This window comes from Babylonia areolata, chromosome 9 (assembly GCF_041734735.1).
Source record: "Babylonia areolata isolate BAREFJ2019XMU chromosome 9, ASM4173473v1, whole genome shotgun sequence".
NCBI classification, from domain to species: domain Eukaryota; kingdom Metazoa; phylum Mollusca; class Gastropoda; order Neogastropoda; family Buccinidae; genus Babylonia; species Babylonia areolata.
In genome coordinates this window covers 18,735,320-18,750,319 of record NC_134884.1, presented here as the reverse complement: position 1 = coordinate 18,750,319, position 15,000 = coordinate 18,735,320, and the positions used below count along the sequence as shown (strand labels likewise).

General features: G+C 41.7%; 2 protein-coding genes across 2 annotated transcripts in view; both read right to left on the bottom strand.

Annotated features, from left to right (window-relative positions):
- The window catches only part of LOC143285583 (uncharacterized), a 56,642-nt gene extending 47,675 nt beyond the window's left edge, over positions 1–8,967 (bottom strand). Inside the window, exons 1-2 of the mRNA XM_076592978.1 lie at positions 8,689–8,967; positions 5,156–5,755 (exon numbers count right to left, since the gene is read on the bottom strand). Of these exons, the coding sequence (XP_076449093.1) occupies positions 5,156–5,755; positions 8,689–8,967 (879 nt within the window). The remainder of the gene's footprint in view (positions 1–5,155; positions 5,756–8,688) is intronic.
- A 578-nt stretch (positions 8,968–9,545) lies between these two features.
- Positions 9,546–15,000, bottom strand: part of LOC143285582 (uncharacterized) — a 22,520-nt gene continuing 17,065 nt past the window's right edge. Inside the window, exon 5 of the mRNA XM_076592976.1 lies at positions 9,546–9,554. Within this exon, the coding sequence (XP_076449091.1) occupies positions 9,546–9,554 (9 nt within the window). The remainder of the gene's footprint in view (positions 9,555–15,000) is intronic.

Below are 15,000 nucleotides of genomic sequence, written 5' to 3'. Positions count from 1 at the left end.
GCAGTACAGTACAGTACAGTACAGTACAGTACAGTACAGTACAGTACAGTACAATGCAGCTCAGGGCAGGGCAGTGCAGTGTAGTGGAGAACAGGACAGGGCAGCACAGTAAACGACAATGCAGCTCAGGGCAGTGCAGTGCAATGCAGTGCAGTACAGTATAGTGCAGTACAGTACACTACAGTACAGTACAGTACAGTACAATGCAGCTCAGGGCAGTGCAGTACAATGCAGTGCAGTACAGTATAGTGCAGTACAGTACACTACAGTACAGTACAGTACAGTACAATGCAGCTCAGGGCAGTGCAGTGCAGTGCAATGCAGTGCAGTACAGTATAGTGCAGTACACTACAGTACAGTACAGTACAGTACAATGCAGCTCAGGGCAGTGCAGTACAATGCAGTGCAGTACAGTATAGTGCAGTACAGTACACTACAGTACAGTACAGTACAGTACAATGCAGCTCAGGGCAGTGCAGTGCAGTGCAATGCAGTGCAGTACAGTATAGTGCAGTACAGTACAGTACAGTACAGTATAGTACAGTACAATTCAGCTCAGGGCAGTGCAGTGCAATGGAGTGCAGTACAGTATAGTGCAGTACAGTACAGTATAGTACAGTACAATGCAGCTCAGGGCAGTGCAGTGCAGTGCAATGCAGTGCAGTACAGTGCAGTACAGCACAGTACAGTACAGTATAGTACAGTACAATGCAGCTCAGGGCAGTGCAGTGCAGTGCAATGCAGTGCAGTACAGTGCAGTACAGCACAGTACAGTACAGTACAGAACAGTATAGTACAGTACAATGCAGCTCAGGGCAGTGCAGTGCAGTGCAATGTAGTGCAGTGCAGTGCAGTACAGTATAGTGCAGTACAGTACAGTACAGTATAGTACAGTACAATGCAGCTCAGGGCAGTGCAGTGCAGTACAGTGCAGTACAGTACAGTACAGTGCAGTACAATGCAGCTCAGGGCAGTGCAGTGCAATGCAATGCAGTACAGCACAGTACAGTACAGTGCAGTACAATGCAGCTCAGGGCAGTGCAGTGCAATGCAATGCAGTACAGCACAGTACAGTACAATGCAGCTCGGGGCAGGGCAGTACAGTATAGTGGAGAACAGTTCAGGGCAGCACAGTAAACGACAGGATACCGTGTGATACGTTGTAACAAATAATTACAATACAAATACAAAACAATACAGTACAGACGTACCTCACTTGACTGGAATTCCCCCACAGAAAAGATCCTTCACTGCAGTCAAAGGCGGTTTCATGTTTGTCCATGGTACAGAGGTAAGATCTGGAACACAAGCAGGCTAAATCACCGTACATCTTGTCTCTCTGTATTATATGTCCACGTCTCCGTTTCCGTCTGTGTCCCTTTCTCTACATTTCTCTCAGCCTCTACAGTAATACAGACAGTTAAAGAATATCGTTATTATTACATCTCTCGGGGCTTAACTGAGCTGTCTAGATATGACCATGGAGTAAGAACCAATAATTAAAAAAAAAGGGAAAAAAAAACTTCGCTACTGTACACTCTTCGTCTACACGCCCCGATTACATTGACCATGAGAGTGACGTTGCAAGAAATAAGACGTGTCAAGGAGTCTTTAGTCTACAGCCACACCCAGCTACATCACTCTGGCCTTCTAAGATTGCTGTTTTAAAAAAAAAAGTCACTCCATTGTATGATCGGTGCAGTGACATCAGCACAAGAATGTATCTCTCGGAAAAAAAAACGTACTCTATCGACCAGACAGTGTTCAAATGCTACTGTGTAAACCAGAAAATGTTGTTCAGGACCATTCATGTCCACCGCCTGTGCTCTGACAATGAGTGTGCACTGACATGTTTAACATTGACGAGAGAAAGATGCCAGTTGTGGGACAAATCAAATTGGATAACACGTTGAAGAGAAAATGAACCTGCAACACAAAAGACGAAAAGCACGTGCTTTCCAATAGCTGTATGTTCTTCAGGGCTGGGAACGTTCCACATGGAGTGACAGCTTTTCAACACGGACTTAGCAAAGGGCACGTGTTTAGTGATACACACACACACACACACACACACACACACACCTATCTATCTATCTATCTATATAGATAGTTAGTTAGTTAGTTCAATTATTGCATGGCTCCAATATTCGAATAAGGCGTTGCTGTGCTTAACATCACGTCGTGTTAGTCATTGTATTGTAGCGACGGAACGACACATAGCGATGTAACAATGTTTCCTTCTGTCTCTGTCTGGCTTTCTGTCCGTAAGTGTATGTATTGCATTGTGTTGTATTGCAGTGTATTGCATTGTATTGTATTGCCCAGCCTTGTATTGAATCGTTTTGCATTGCATTGTTTTGTATCGTATCGTATCTTATTGCATTATATTATATTGTATTGTTTTGCACTGCATTGTTTTTCTGCATTGTATTGTGTTGTAAAGACATAATTGAAATTGAGATCAGGTTGCTCTTCCCAGGAAGAATGCATCACCACAGCACAACACCAGCCATTTCTTTTCATTTCCGGTCTGAATGTATATTTGTTTCCACATCAAAGCTGGGTTTTCGACCTGTTCTTACTGTGGACAAATCTCTTGATGCCGTGGGTTGCTGTATGAATGGTAAATGTCTGCCGGACATGGGAGACGGGTTTATCATCTCATCCGAAAACAAGATAGCACCCAGAACATCAATCACGTTCATGTGGAGGCTGAGGGCTGCGGATGGGTATCGATAGTGATCTTCACAAAGGTGAAGGGTTCGGATTTAAGCAAAATTCCCCAGACTGTCCACAGCAATGACAAGTTCCTCTCTCTCCGGACTTAATATCACTACAGCTGGAAAAGAAATGTTGAGTATCGATTTGCAGATTAACATCACCTCTTGCCTTCAGTCTATACATTACTGACTCTATAACATGTATTCCGTCATGTTTACGATATATGATTCCATTATCCAGACACACAGACTTCACAAGCATTCTCGCAAGCAAAATAGCCGATCCATTCCACGCTTCTTAGAACAGCGTGAACATATTGTAATGACAGTGTTATTATCATTATTTTGACGACGTCGTCCAGTGTTAGAGACGGTGAGAGAGAGAGAGAGAAAGAAAGGAGGATTTATTTTTATGCTCTGCTGTGTATGTGTGTGTGCGCGCCTGTGTGCATGTGTCAGTATGCGCGCGCGCGTGTGCGTGCGAGCGTATTTAGGTGCATGTGTCAGTACGCGCGTGTGTGTGTAATAGGGAGAGGGAGAGACAGACAGACAAACAGAGAAAGAGAGAGCCTATGGTTAATGTAAGAAACAGCACAGCACAGTACAGTGCAGTACTCTGACTCTGTCTTCCTTATAGTAGCACTAGAAGGAAATACACTGACTATTCCTTCTTGTTTTAAATGTTGAAAGACACCCCTTCTTTTTGGATAGCTCCACAGACCCTGACAATGGATGGAAGATATGGTAAAACTAGCCATTTTTGATTTCGATGTTTTGAAACAACTAATGTTCCCTACCCCCGTTCTGCACTTTCAGACTTGTCATGTTCATCATCATCAAAATGTTCTGTATCAATCGGACAATCAAAACAAATAACATGTGGTGAAGAATGAAAGGAACAAACAAAATCAATAACATACTGGAAAGAATAACACATTTAGAAGCTGGTGAGGCTATCTTGTGTATTTGCAGTTTTGCATTATTTCATTGTTTAGTGGAGTGGAGGCATAGTGGTAATACATTCGCAAGGGAAACAAGAGAATCAGAAGGTACAGGATCGAATCCCATACTCACAATTTTTCTCCCCCCTCCACAAGACCTTGTGGTGCAGTCTGGATGTTAGACATTCGGAAGAAATAATAAACTAACGTACCGCGTCCAACGCGCACTCAGCGCCCGTAATAATACAATCAATCAACCAATCAGTCATTTTATTGTCAAAAAAGAGTATTAAAAGATTCCCTTTAGGCTCACCACAAGGAAAATATGAAATTATCTTAATAAATGATGTAACTGTCAGATGATAAGACAGGCACACACACACCACACACACACACACACACACACACACACACACACACACACACACACACACACACACACACACACACACACGCATGCACACACACACACACACACACACACACACACACACACACACACACACACACACACACACACACTGCCACAATGGAAGTATGATTATAAGTTGGCCGAAAATTAAGACCACCACATTAGATATACAGAATGAATAAAACGCTTCATCTCTTGAATTGTAGTAGCCTAGTCATAAACGATAGACATGCAATTAAGAGCTACATGTTTTAAGCAACAAGATATTCAAATAAGAGTTATAGTGTACAACATTTGAAGTTAGTCTCAATCATGTTAATTATAGTACAGACGACCACAGAAGTGCTTTCAGGGCTGTAGCACATGTGAAAAAAAAAGAAACAAAAAGAAACCCATAGAAACAAAACAATGTCTCTGACAAAAATCGGAAAGAAAATTAACCACTGTAGTATAGATGTCAATGCATGCTCGTGACTTTCGCCCAAATGAGTGAACTGAATGTTGAGCACGTAAAGGATGCTGTCTCTTGCCAGGTAGATAGCCTGTCGTGCAAATGGCTCTGTTTGCAAAACTACTACTACTACCACTCGATAAGAAAACGAATAAAAAAACAAAACAAAAAAATAAAACGCCATGGAGAAAAAACCAACCAAACAAAAAATGGGTGGCGCTCTCAGTGTTGCGAGGCGGACTCCCTGCTGAGAGCAGCCCGAATTTCACGTGGATAAATCTGTTGTGACAAAAATCAGTTATACAATAATAATTGTGATACTACTGTTAACTTCTACTGATAATGCTGTCAACGCGACAGATACAATGTGAAATCTAAATCATTTACATAAATGCTACCTGTTATTGAAGTACAAAATTTGAATTCTGTTCCACAAATGAAGTATGACAAAAATGAATCAAATAGTGTGCACAGTCCTACTCCTGCCTTTATGCTCGGCTGGACAGAAAAGGAAACATCTCTGAATTCTACTGTTCTGAAAACATGCACCTGTTTTCTGTCAACACATTTTTAGCAATATAACTTTCTTCTGTTTCACGCTTTGGCTCAAATTCTGTGCAGCCTAATCCTTATGTGTCATCTTATGGTCCTTCAAATCAGCAGATCGTTCAAAAATCTGACCACACACATCACAGGCAAAGGGCTTATGATCAGTATGAACCTTCCCGTGTCTTGGTAAGTTCCTTGCATGCCAAAACATTTTACCACACACATCACAAGCAAATGGTTTTTGACCAGTATGAATCATCTTATGTTCTTTTAAGCGTTCCGCTCGTGTAAAAGTCTTACTACACACATCACAAGCAAATGGTTTTTGTCCAGTATGAATCATCTTATGTTCCTTTAAGCTTTTCGGTCTTCTAAAGGTCTTATTACACACATCACAAGCAAAAGGTTTTTGACCAGTATGAATCATCTTATGTTCTTTTAACCGTTGCGCTCGTATAAAAGTCTTTCTGCATACATCACAAGCAAATGGTTTCTGATCAGTATGAGTCATCTTGTGCAGTTTTAAGTACCACATCTGTCTAAAAGTCTTATTGCACATATCACAAGCGAATGGATTTTGTCCACTGTGAATCATCTTATGCCGTTTTAAGCTTCCAGCCTGTGTAAAAGTCTTATTGCACATATCACAAGCAAACCGTTTTTGACTGGTGTAAATTCTCGTCTGCTTTTTCAAATTGTCACCCCATCTACACGTTGTACCGGACACATCACAAACAAATGGCTTTTCATCATTATGGCTAATCACGTGGTTTTTCAGATCGCCTGTCTCTCTAAAAGCCTCGCTACACCGATCAGGTTTCTGATCAGCATGAGTCTTCATGTGTTCCCTAAAATGATTCGCTTTTCCAAAGCTGCTACCACACACATTACAGACAAACAACTTTTGATCAGCATGAATTGTCTTGTGATCTTTCAGGGTATCAGCACATCCAAAACATGTACCGCACACGTCACATGGAAACAGGTCTTGGCCAGTGTGGACTATCTGATTTTTTGTCAGACCATACTGTATAGAACGAAATTGTTCATGTGTATCAGACACCAGCTGTTTCCCTCCTGAGTGATGATCAGCCGATGACGGTTCTTCTTTTTCTTCATTCTCCTGTAACATAAAAGGAGACAATGGCGATGGTGATGAATGAAAAGGTGAATATGTACCAGATGTGATATCCGTTTTTGAACAGTAGCAATGAAAGGAGGAACCGAAAGAAAACGCTTTCCTATTATTTAAAATTCATTGGACCACACAGTGCTACTGCATGTCACACAACCAGAGCCACCAGAAAGGATTCATATCAAAGCAAACTCGCTTCACGTCCGCCTTCATTCTGGAAAAGAAAAGAAAATGTAATTATAGTTGCATTACAGCACCTACAAATGGAACAGTCCCATACCAATGACCGTTTAATTACATTTCTGTCCATACAATTATAATAACTCTAAACAGCATACGATGACGTATCAGGGAACCATAGCTTTTGATCAAAATTCCCTGGTACATCACACTAACAGCTTTGGGACAGGTTAATCCTCAATGAACAGCGTGCTGCAGAAACAGAAACCTCTGATACATGATATATGTATCATAGATGAACCAAGAAATGTGAGATATAGAAATATTTGCATTCATTTTATCCCGCCTATATTATTGCAATTCTCTCTTAGTATTATTATTATTACTACTATCTTTTTTATATTATAATTATTATTTATTTATTTATGTAAGCTTATCTATTATTTATTCACCTTTTTTTTCTTTTTTTTCTCAAGGCCTGACTAAGCGCGTTGGGTTTCGCTGCTGGTCAGGCATCTGCTTGGCAGATGTGGTGTAGCGTATATGGATTTGTCCGAACGCAGTGACGCCTCCTTGAGCTACTGACACTGAAACTGAAACTCTTAGCTGGCTTTCACAATGATAAACTCTACAAGCTCCGGAAAATACAGAATAGTGCAGCTCGACTCGTCCTTAAAAAGTCGAGGAGAGAGTGCTACTGCTCTCCTGCAGACACTTCGTTGGTCGCCTGTTCAATCCAGACTTGAATATGAAGTTGCCTGGCTATGCTGTCAGTGCCCAAATTGTGATACCACACCCTCATGTCTTTCTGAGCTTGTTAACCCTTACTTGCCAAACAGAACATCGAGATCTCTTGACTCCTCCCAGCTGACTGTTCCCCTATACTTCCTTAACATGTGGAAAGAGGTCATTTTCCGTCTTCAGCCGAGCAACTTGGAATTCTCTGCCTATTGCTCTCAGACAAACAACTCATCTATCTATCTTCACAGCAAGTCTTAAAACATTATCTCTTTAAAGAATACTTGTCATAACTCTAACAGCGCTGTTGTTGAAGGCTTATGGCAATGTGAGTGTATGTGATGGGTGAGTAGAGAGAATGGGGGTGGGTAGACGGATGGTGGTGGTGTGGTTCGAAAGGGAGAAAGACTACCGATTTTTATCCCTTTGACGTTTTCAACCCAAAACTTTATTTCGCATTTTTTTACAAAATCTATGGCATGTAAATTACAATTATGCTCCGTTTTACATGTATGTATTTTATGTGAAAATTGCTGTTGTCTCAGCCGTTTAATCATGTGTGTGTGTGTGTGTGTGTGTGTGTGTGTGTGTGTGTGTGTGTTAGGAAGGAAGGAAGGAATTTTTGTTTAATGTCCCGTCACACATATCGGTGATTGAAGACATTTTGTAAAAGTATTTATGAATACATCTGAGTATTATCTGTTAGAAGGGGTGGGAGATGTGGATGAATGGAGGGTTTGGGGAAACTGGGCAAATGAGGGTAAAAATGTGGGTGAAATTTGAAAGAAAAACAAAACAAACAAACAAACAAAAAAACCCCTCTAAATACAGTTACAGGAAATTACTTAAAGGACTTCGTAAAAGAGAAGTCGTTAAACTGACAAGCGAAACAACTGATAATGAATGCAAAAAGTCAAAAACATCAACGTTCTCAGTCACTTGTGAAGACACACTTTCGTGTACAAAAGGCTTCATCAGCATATGTGTGTGTGTGTGTGTGTGTCTGTGTATTTGTGCGTGCGTGCGTTGGAGTGTAACAGTTGTAGTATTGAGTGTATGTTACTTTGTGAGTTTTATGCATTGTGTTTGTACAACATTAATGATTCTGTTTTATGTTTCTACAACTTTTTATATGCTTTCTTGTTTCACTATAGATACTGGATTGTAAAGAACTTTGAGGTTGCTTACGCGTGAATTATAGCTCTTTCACTGCTCCTGCAGTGACAATGCTACTGTACCGAGCAGATTATTCCAAAAGTTAACAACACTGTTGGTAAAAAGTGTGAAAAAAGGTTTGTGACAAGTCCATCACTTTGACACGAATCATAAGCATGTAGGCTGGACAACATCATAGCCAAGGTGACAAGAAATCAAGTACATTTAACTATACAGAGAAGAGGCACATTACTTTTTTTATAATGCGTACTGAGAAGGATTGTTTATACAAACAAAGTATATTAAATTCAGCTTGCCGTAAAATATATATGCAACAGAGAACATTTCGGGGAAGAGAAAAAAATAGAATCAAAGAGCATATAAAAGCGACCGACCATTTGACGCACCTGATCATCGTCCAGCTGTTGATTTGTGTCCCCGTCCAGTTTTGAAATGAACTCTGACCTGAATCTGTTCGCTGTCATTCTCATCATCATTTCATCCATGATGGAATCTGTTTCAGCATCATTGCTTGTGCTTGCCTCCATTGTTTCAGTCCTTGTCTCACCGTGTGCTTGATCCGGCTCAGGTTTTACATCGATGATAGTTTTTGTCGTAGCGTCTGCAATCTTGGTGTCAACACTGATGTCTACTATGACGTCTTCAATCTTGACGACACTGTTCATGTTCGCTCTTATACTTTCAGTATCAACTACACTAGTTCTGTTAGCTGGAACTGCTTGATGTTGGACGTCATCGCTTGTTTCGTTTTTAACTTCTTTCCTGCAATTACATCCGACATCCCTGGTCTCTGACCCAATGTAAGTAAATGGCTCTATCTTCACGTGGACAGTAGAACTGCAGTATTTCATGTCAGAGTATGAACCATCAATCTCAGTCTTCAAATGCATCAGTGGATGTGATACATTAGTACTGATACAAACTTCCTCTTTGATTTTCATTTTCATCTGAGATTGTTCGCAATTCACGCCATTCAATGAGTACATCGATGTGGAGAACAACTCGGCACCAGTGCTCTGCTCAGTTTTAATGCTATCTTTGTGTTTGTTCTGATCTATTGCTTGGTAATAAAGGTCTTGAAATGTATTACTGTCAACGTTATCTTCAGTTGGGTCTGTCTTAAAAAATTCGCAAGTGTCACCGTTGTCGTTTGGTTCAGATTTAATGAAAGCAGCCATCTGACTGTAAGCGTTTGTTTTGTGATGAGCACTCGTGATACCCGTGGTATCGACGACATCACTGATCACAGGTTCTGTAAGAGACATGAATGTGTACACATTATAAAATGTAGCACTGTCATGTCCATCACAAATATTTTTCATTTATTCTATTTCTTAAGGTCTAAATCTCCTTGTATGTTTCTAAGATTTTAAGGGAAAAGAAACAGTATCAGATAAATAAAAGAGTGGGAAAAGGTAATATATCTGATAACAACATATCAGAAGGGATGATATTCAATAAATTTCAGAGAACTACGTAACATCTTACAACCATTTAATGCAATTTAGTGTTCTGTAGACAAGGTGGATTTGCACCAATGTTGAGTGAGCAAGAATGAGTTTGGTGTGGTTGGTGATGAGTGTGTGGGGGAATGGGGAGGAGTCAAGTACATATGTGTTTGTGCATACATGCACGTGTGTGTGTGTGTGTGTGTGTGTGTGTGTGTGTGTGTGTGTGTGTGTGTGTGTATTTGTGTGCGTGTGTGAGTGTTTATTGTCCAGATTCTTAGTCTGCGTCTGCTTTTTATGAGACAAAATTTATGTGTATCGCCGTTTTCATTCGGTTATTTATGCAGCGACACCACATTTTCAGTTGTGGGTGGATGTTGGACACTGTTGCGTTTCTATAACACAACGGACACTGACAAAGGATTGCAAAGTGTTTCACGTGCTGTCTGATCTGGTGTGTGATATGTAGTGTCTCCATTCTAAAGGTTGTGACATGTTTTACTCTCCACATACGCTGACCTCGGAGACTTGAACCAGGCTCCTTTCTTTTACTTTCCTTTTTCCATCCAGAATTCGGATCACGGACAACTCATAACTGTGGGAAGAAGAAAACGTTTTAACCGTCCAACGATTTCGCGCTATATTCATTCAAATATAATTTAGCAGGTATAACATTGCCAGAGAATGTATCATTCCTTAAAGACTGAAACTTTTCCTTTTGTTCCTGCCCTACCCTTTCCTTATGCACATACTTCTTACGACTTTAACGTCTCGTTTGGTTTCTGGACTTCTGTGACTTTTTGGTGTTCTTGATATTTTGTAATAACAGGATAACTTATGTGAATGAAAATAGACACGCTTATGTGAGGAAACGTGACGAAATAAAGACTTTGCATTCAGGCAATAAATATGAAGGTTAAAATGCGAGAACTGAAAACCAAAATACCTGAAAATGCAGCTTGAGTCGTCCATTGTGGTTCTTCAGCAACATCTATCTCTATCTTCACATCCGACATTTCTGGATCTTCAATGGATTCCATGTTGTCACAGTGTCTGAAACGTATTTCAGAAAACACGTTGAAGTCATAAAAAAAATAGTTTATGTGTACAAGACAAAAGGCACACACACACACACACACACACACGCTCGCACGCACACACATACACACACACATGTACACACGCACGCACACACACACACACGCGCACACACACACACACATGCACAGGCACAGAAACACACAGACGCACAGACACACACACACACACACACACACAGAGAACGTCATTATCATATATGAACAAGGATGGTTGTTTCCCCTTCACATTCGCATAAACGCACGCACACGGAAATGTGTAGAGAATGATATGTAAGAAAGCCATTCATGCAGCGTGTGAGCCCCTGCGTGGAGAGATTGGAAGTTCTTTTTATCATTTCATTTCTTTATCTGTAACGAACAACTTGATTTATATTTTCTCTGTTCGAACTTATTTTGTATTTATTAACACTGCGTCAATTATTTTTTTCTCACAAATACAAAGCACAAGGAAGAGTGGTGGGAATGGGAGAAAAGGAAATCTTTCCCACATAGTGCAGATTGACGCACACACACACGAGCATTCTTTGCTCCTTAGTCTCTTAGACACATGCATGCATGTACAAATGGATATGCACGTGCTTTGTATACCTTAATACATACAAAATGATCAAACTATCTTTTGTTCTGTATCAGAGGACAAACAATTAAGTCAGCCTAATTTGGATATGTGCGCTCACACACACATACACACACACACACACATACACACACACACACACACACACACATATCAGAGTAAGGGAATCAAAAAACATCTTTGCTAGACTTTCACTTTACAAAATGTTACCTTCTAATGTCACCTTAGCTTCCAAAATCACGTCACTTTCAGCTCAAAAGCGGAATGAATAACAAACAGTTCTGAAAGCAGTTCGCACCCGGAATGTCAACTGAAGACGGAAATGGGGTGGACGAGTGGGGGAATATAAACTTCAGAACATGAACGAACAGAAGCATAAAAATAACAAGTGAAAACCGCTCACATTGTGCACGTGAAGTTGGTGGGTGACAGGGACGGAATGGAGGTGGAGTCAGAGGGGAAGGATACGTGTTTCTTTTCGATAGAATTTCATCTGTTCACACGGAAAATAACGTTGTCCATTGCTAGTGAAAATAACTCATAAGATTGAGAAGACAAAAAAAAAAAAAAAAAAAAAAGTCAGTAACACTCCTTGGTTCTTCTCCAACTGTATCTTCTACCTTCAGGGTTCAATTCACCCCATATGTTCCTTAGCTGCAATGTGGATATCATTTTGTAAAAACTACATGTCTTACTTTTACATCTTTTACATGCAAAGAGTTACAGCAGTCACGATTTATATTCTTTACTAAGTTTCAATCGCCTCCAGTGAGGATATTTGGAGTACTTGATTCTTCAATTTTCGCTTGAATTTCTTTGAAAAAAACCGGATCATCCCTGTTTGAACCATAGATATTAGCTAATACTATCCGACGTACTGCAGTAACACCATACTAATATGATTTTCCTTCGTGTCCATAATTATTGTTTCCGCTTTAAAGTCAAAGTTATTGTTAAATAGAACTGTTACACCTCATGCTCCACTGTTCTTTTAAGAAAACAGAATCAAAACCCCGTTTGATTCGAATTTGACGCCCTAATTTCTTTGTGAAATGGGTATCCCGAAGGAAATACACTATTTATTCTCTGTTGGTTTTTTTTGTAATGTTGAAAGACATCCCTTCTTTTTGGATAACTCCCCAGACCCTGACAATGGAGGGGAGATATGGCAAAGCTGGCCAAATTTGATTTGGATGTTTTGAATACAACTCATACCTTCGTTTTGCACTTTTCAGACATGTGATGTTCATCATCATCGAAATGTACAGTATTAATCAGACAATCTAAACAAATAGCATACTGTGAAAAATGAAATGGAGGACAAAAGAAATAACATACCTCAAAAACTTACATATTTCAATGTTGGTGCTTATCTTAGGCATTTTCAGATCAGCATTATTTCTTTATTTTGTGGGGTGTGGTTCGTCCGTCGGGATCGACGAGGACCATCTAGTCATCCTGGGGGTGGGTGGGTTTGGCTCTGTGGGTGCGCAGATGACTGGTCAGGCCAATCCGCGCCAGGAAAGTTCTGACGCAGTGTGGACAGGCGATGGTGGCGGCTGTCGGGGACTTGCTGGCACTGCTTTTCCTGGCCTGTCTGCGTTGCTCTGCTGCAGTGATTCTGTTGGCCTCACAGGATTTGGCACCTTTGTGGACAGCTGAACGCCACTTTGGTCTGTCCATTGCATTCAGCTCCCATGTGTCGTGGCTGATGTTGAAGGCCTTCAGAGAAGCTTTCAGAGTGTCTTTGAAGCGCTTCTTTTGGCCTCCATGGGAGCGCTTGCCATGTTGGAGTTCGCCGTACAGCAGTTTCTTGGGGAGCCGGTGGTCTGGCATGCGAACTACATGGCCTGCCCAGCGCAGCTGGGCCTGCATCAAGATGGTGTAGATGCTGGGCAAGTTTGCACGAGTGAGCACCTCTGTGTCAGGGATCTTCTCTTGCCACTTTATGCCGAGAAGTTTTCTGAGGCTGGTGGTGTGGAAGTGGTTCAGCTTTTTGGCGTGGCGTTTGTAGACCGTCCATGATTCACATCCATAGAGCAGTGTGGTGAGAACTATGGCCTTGTATACTTTGAGCTTCGTCTCCAGGGTGATGCCTCTCCTGTTCCAAACGTTCTTATGGAGTCTGCCGAAGGCAGCGCTGGCTTTGGCGAGTCTGGCATTCACCTCGTCGTCGATGACAACTGTGCGAGAGAGTGTACTGCCCAGGTATGTGAACTTGTCCACCGCGTTCAGTCGTTGCCCGTTGATGAAGATGTTTGGTTCAACGTAAGGCTTTCCTGGAGCTGGCTGCTGCCGATCTCCACCGCTGCTCCAGTCGGTGAAAAACGACCCTATGGCCTGAGCCGCCTGTGTGCATGTCCGCGGCTACGACTGCCAGTGTACCCACACCTGTCGCTTCATCGCTCGCCTGTCGCCACAGGGCTTGGGGAAAATGATGGTATGGGATGAAGGATAACTGATGACTTGCGCGATGACTTTGTTTATAGTGAAGAGGAGTTGCGCACCGTCGACCTCACTCTCTTGTCCGAGACCATCTGTATCAAGTGGCAAGACGAGGTCAAGACGACTGGAGATGGAAACGGATGCAGTGGATGACCAGGATGTCCTATGTGCCTCATCCTGCCCTCAGCACTCCACAGTGCTCTGCTGCAACCGCCTTCCTCTCTGTTGAACCATGAAGGTTTCTTCTGCAGAGTCCGCCGGATCCAGTCTTCACATGCTTGGGTAGACAAGCCCTAACTCACCGAGGGTTTGAGACCCATCAGCTGCCCTCACCTAGTTTACCCAACCTGTCAAAGCCGTTGCCCTGGGGTTGGGCGCTGCCGCATGCTAGCAGCTTCTAGGACCCATAGGTGAGAGCTGGGTGCCGGTGGGGACCAACAGAGGACGAACCACTCCCGGAAGAGCGTGACAACCCCCCCCCCCTCTAGAGGTACTACCCCTCCCGTGCACGCCCTAACCCCCATTTCGTGTAGTGAAGGCCTAGTGTTAACGTATCTGCCAGAGGAGTGATAGAATCGAAAGATGCAGGATCAAATCCCATACACGCAGAATTTCTCCCCCCCCCTCCCCACTGGACCATGTGGTGTGGTCTGGAAGCTAGTCGTTCAGATGAAATGATAAATAGTGGTCCCGTATTTAGCGAGTCCTCAGCCGCCTAACAATACAAATAATCAATCAATCAATCAATCAATCAATCAATCAATTTATTATCTGAAAGAGTACATAAATTTGCCTTCAGGCTCATCATAAGGAAAATATAAACTATTTTTAAGAAATACTAATCTTAAAATGAATTATTTCCATCATTGAATTAAAAGCACTCACACGAACATTGTAGGACAGGGTTGGGGGAAAGGGAAGGATGGGCGTTGCACTTCAACATCAGACTACATTATCAACACATTATAATGCATACAATAAAATACGAAGGTTCGGAATGCAAATATTTTAATATGGTCGTCTTAACCTTAAGATTATAAATGATGTATAGTTATCTAGAATGACGGACTGGTGAGGGGAGGGGGTATGAACCAGATGAAAAAGAACACACACACACACACACACACA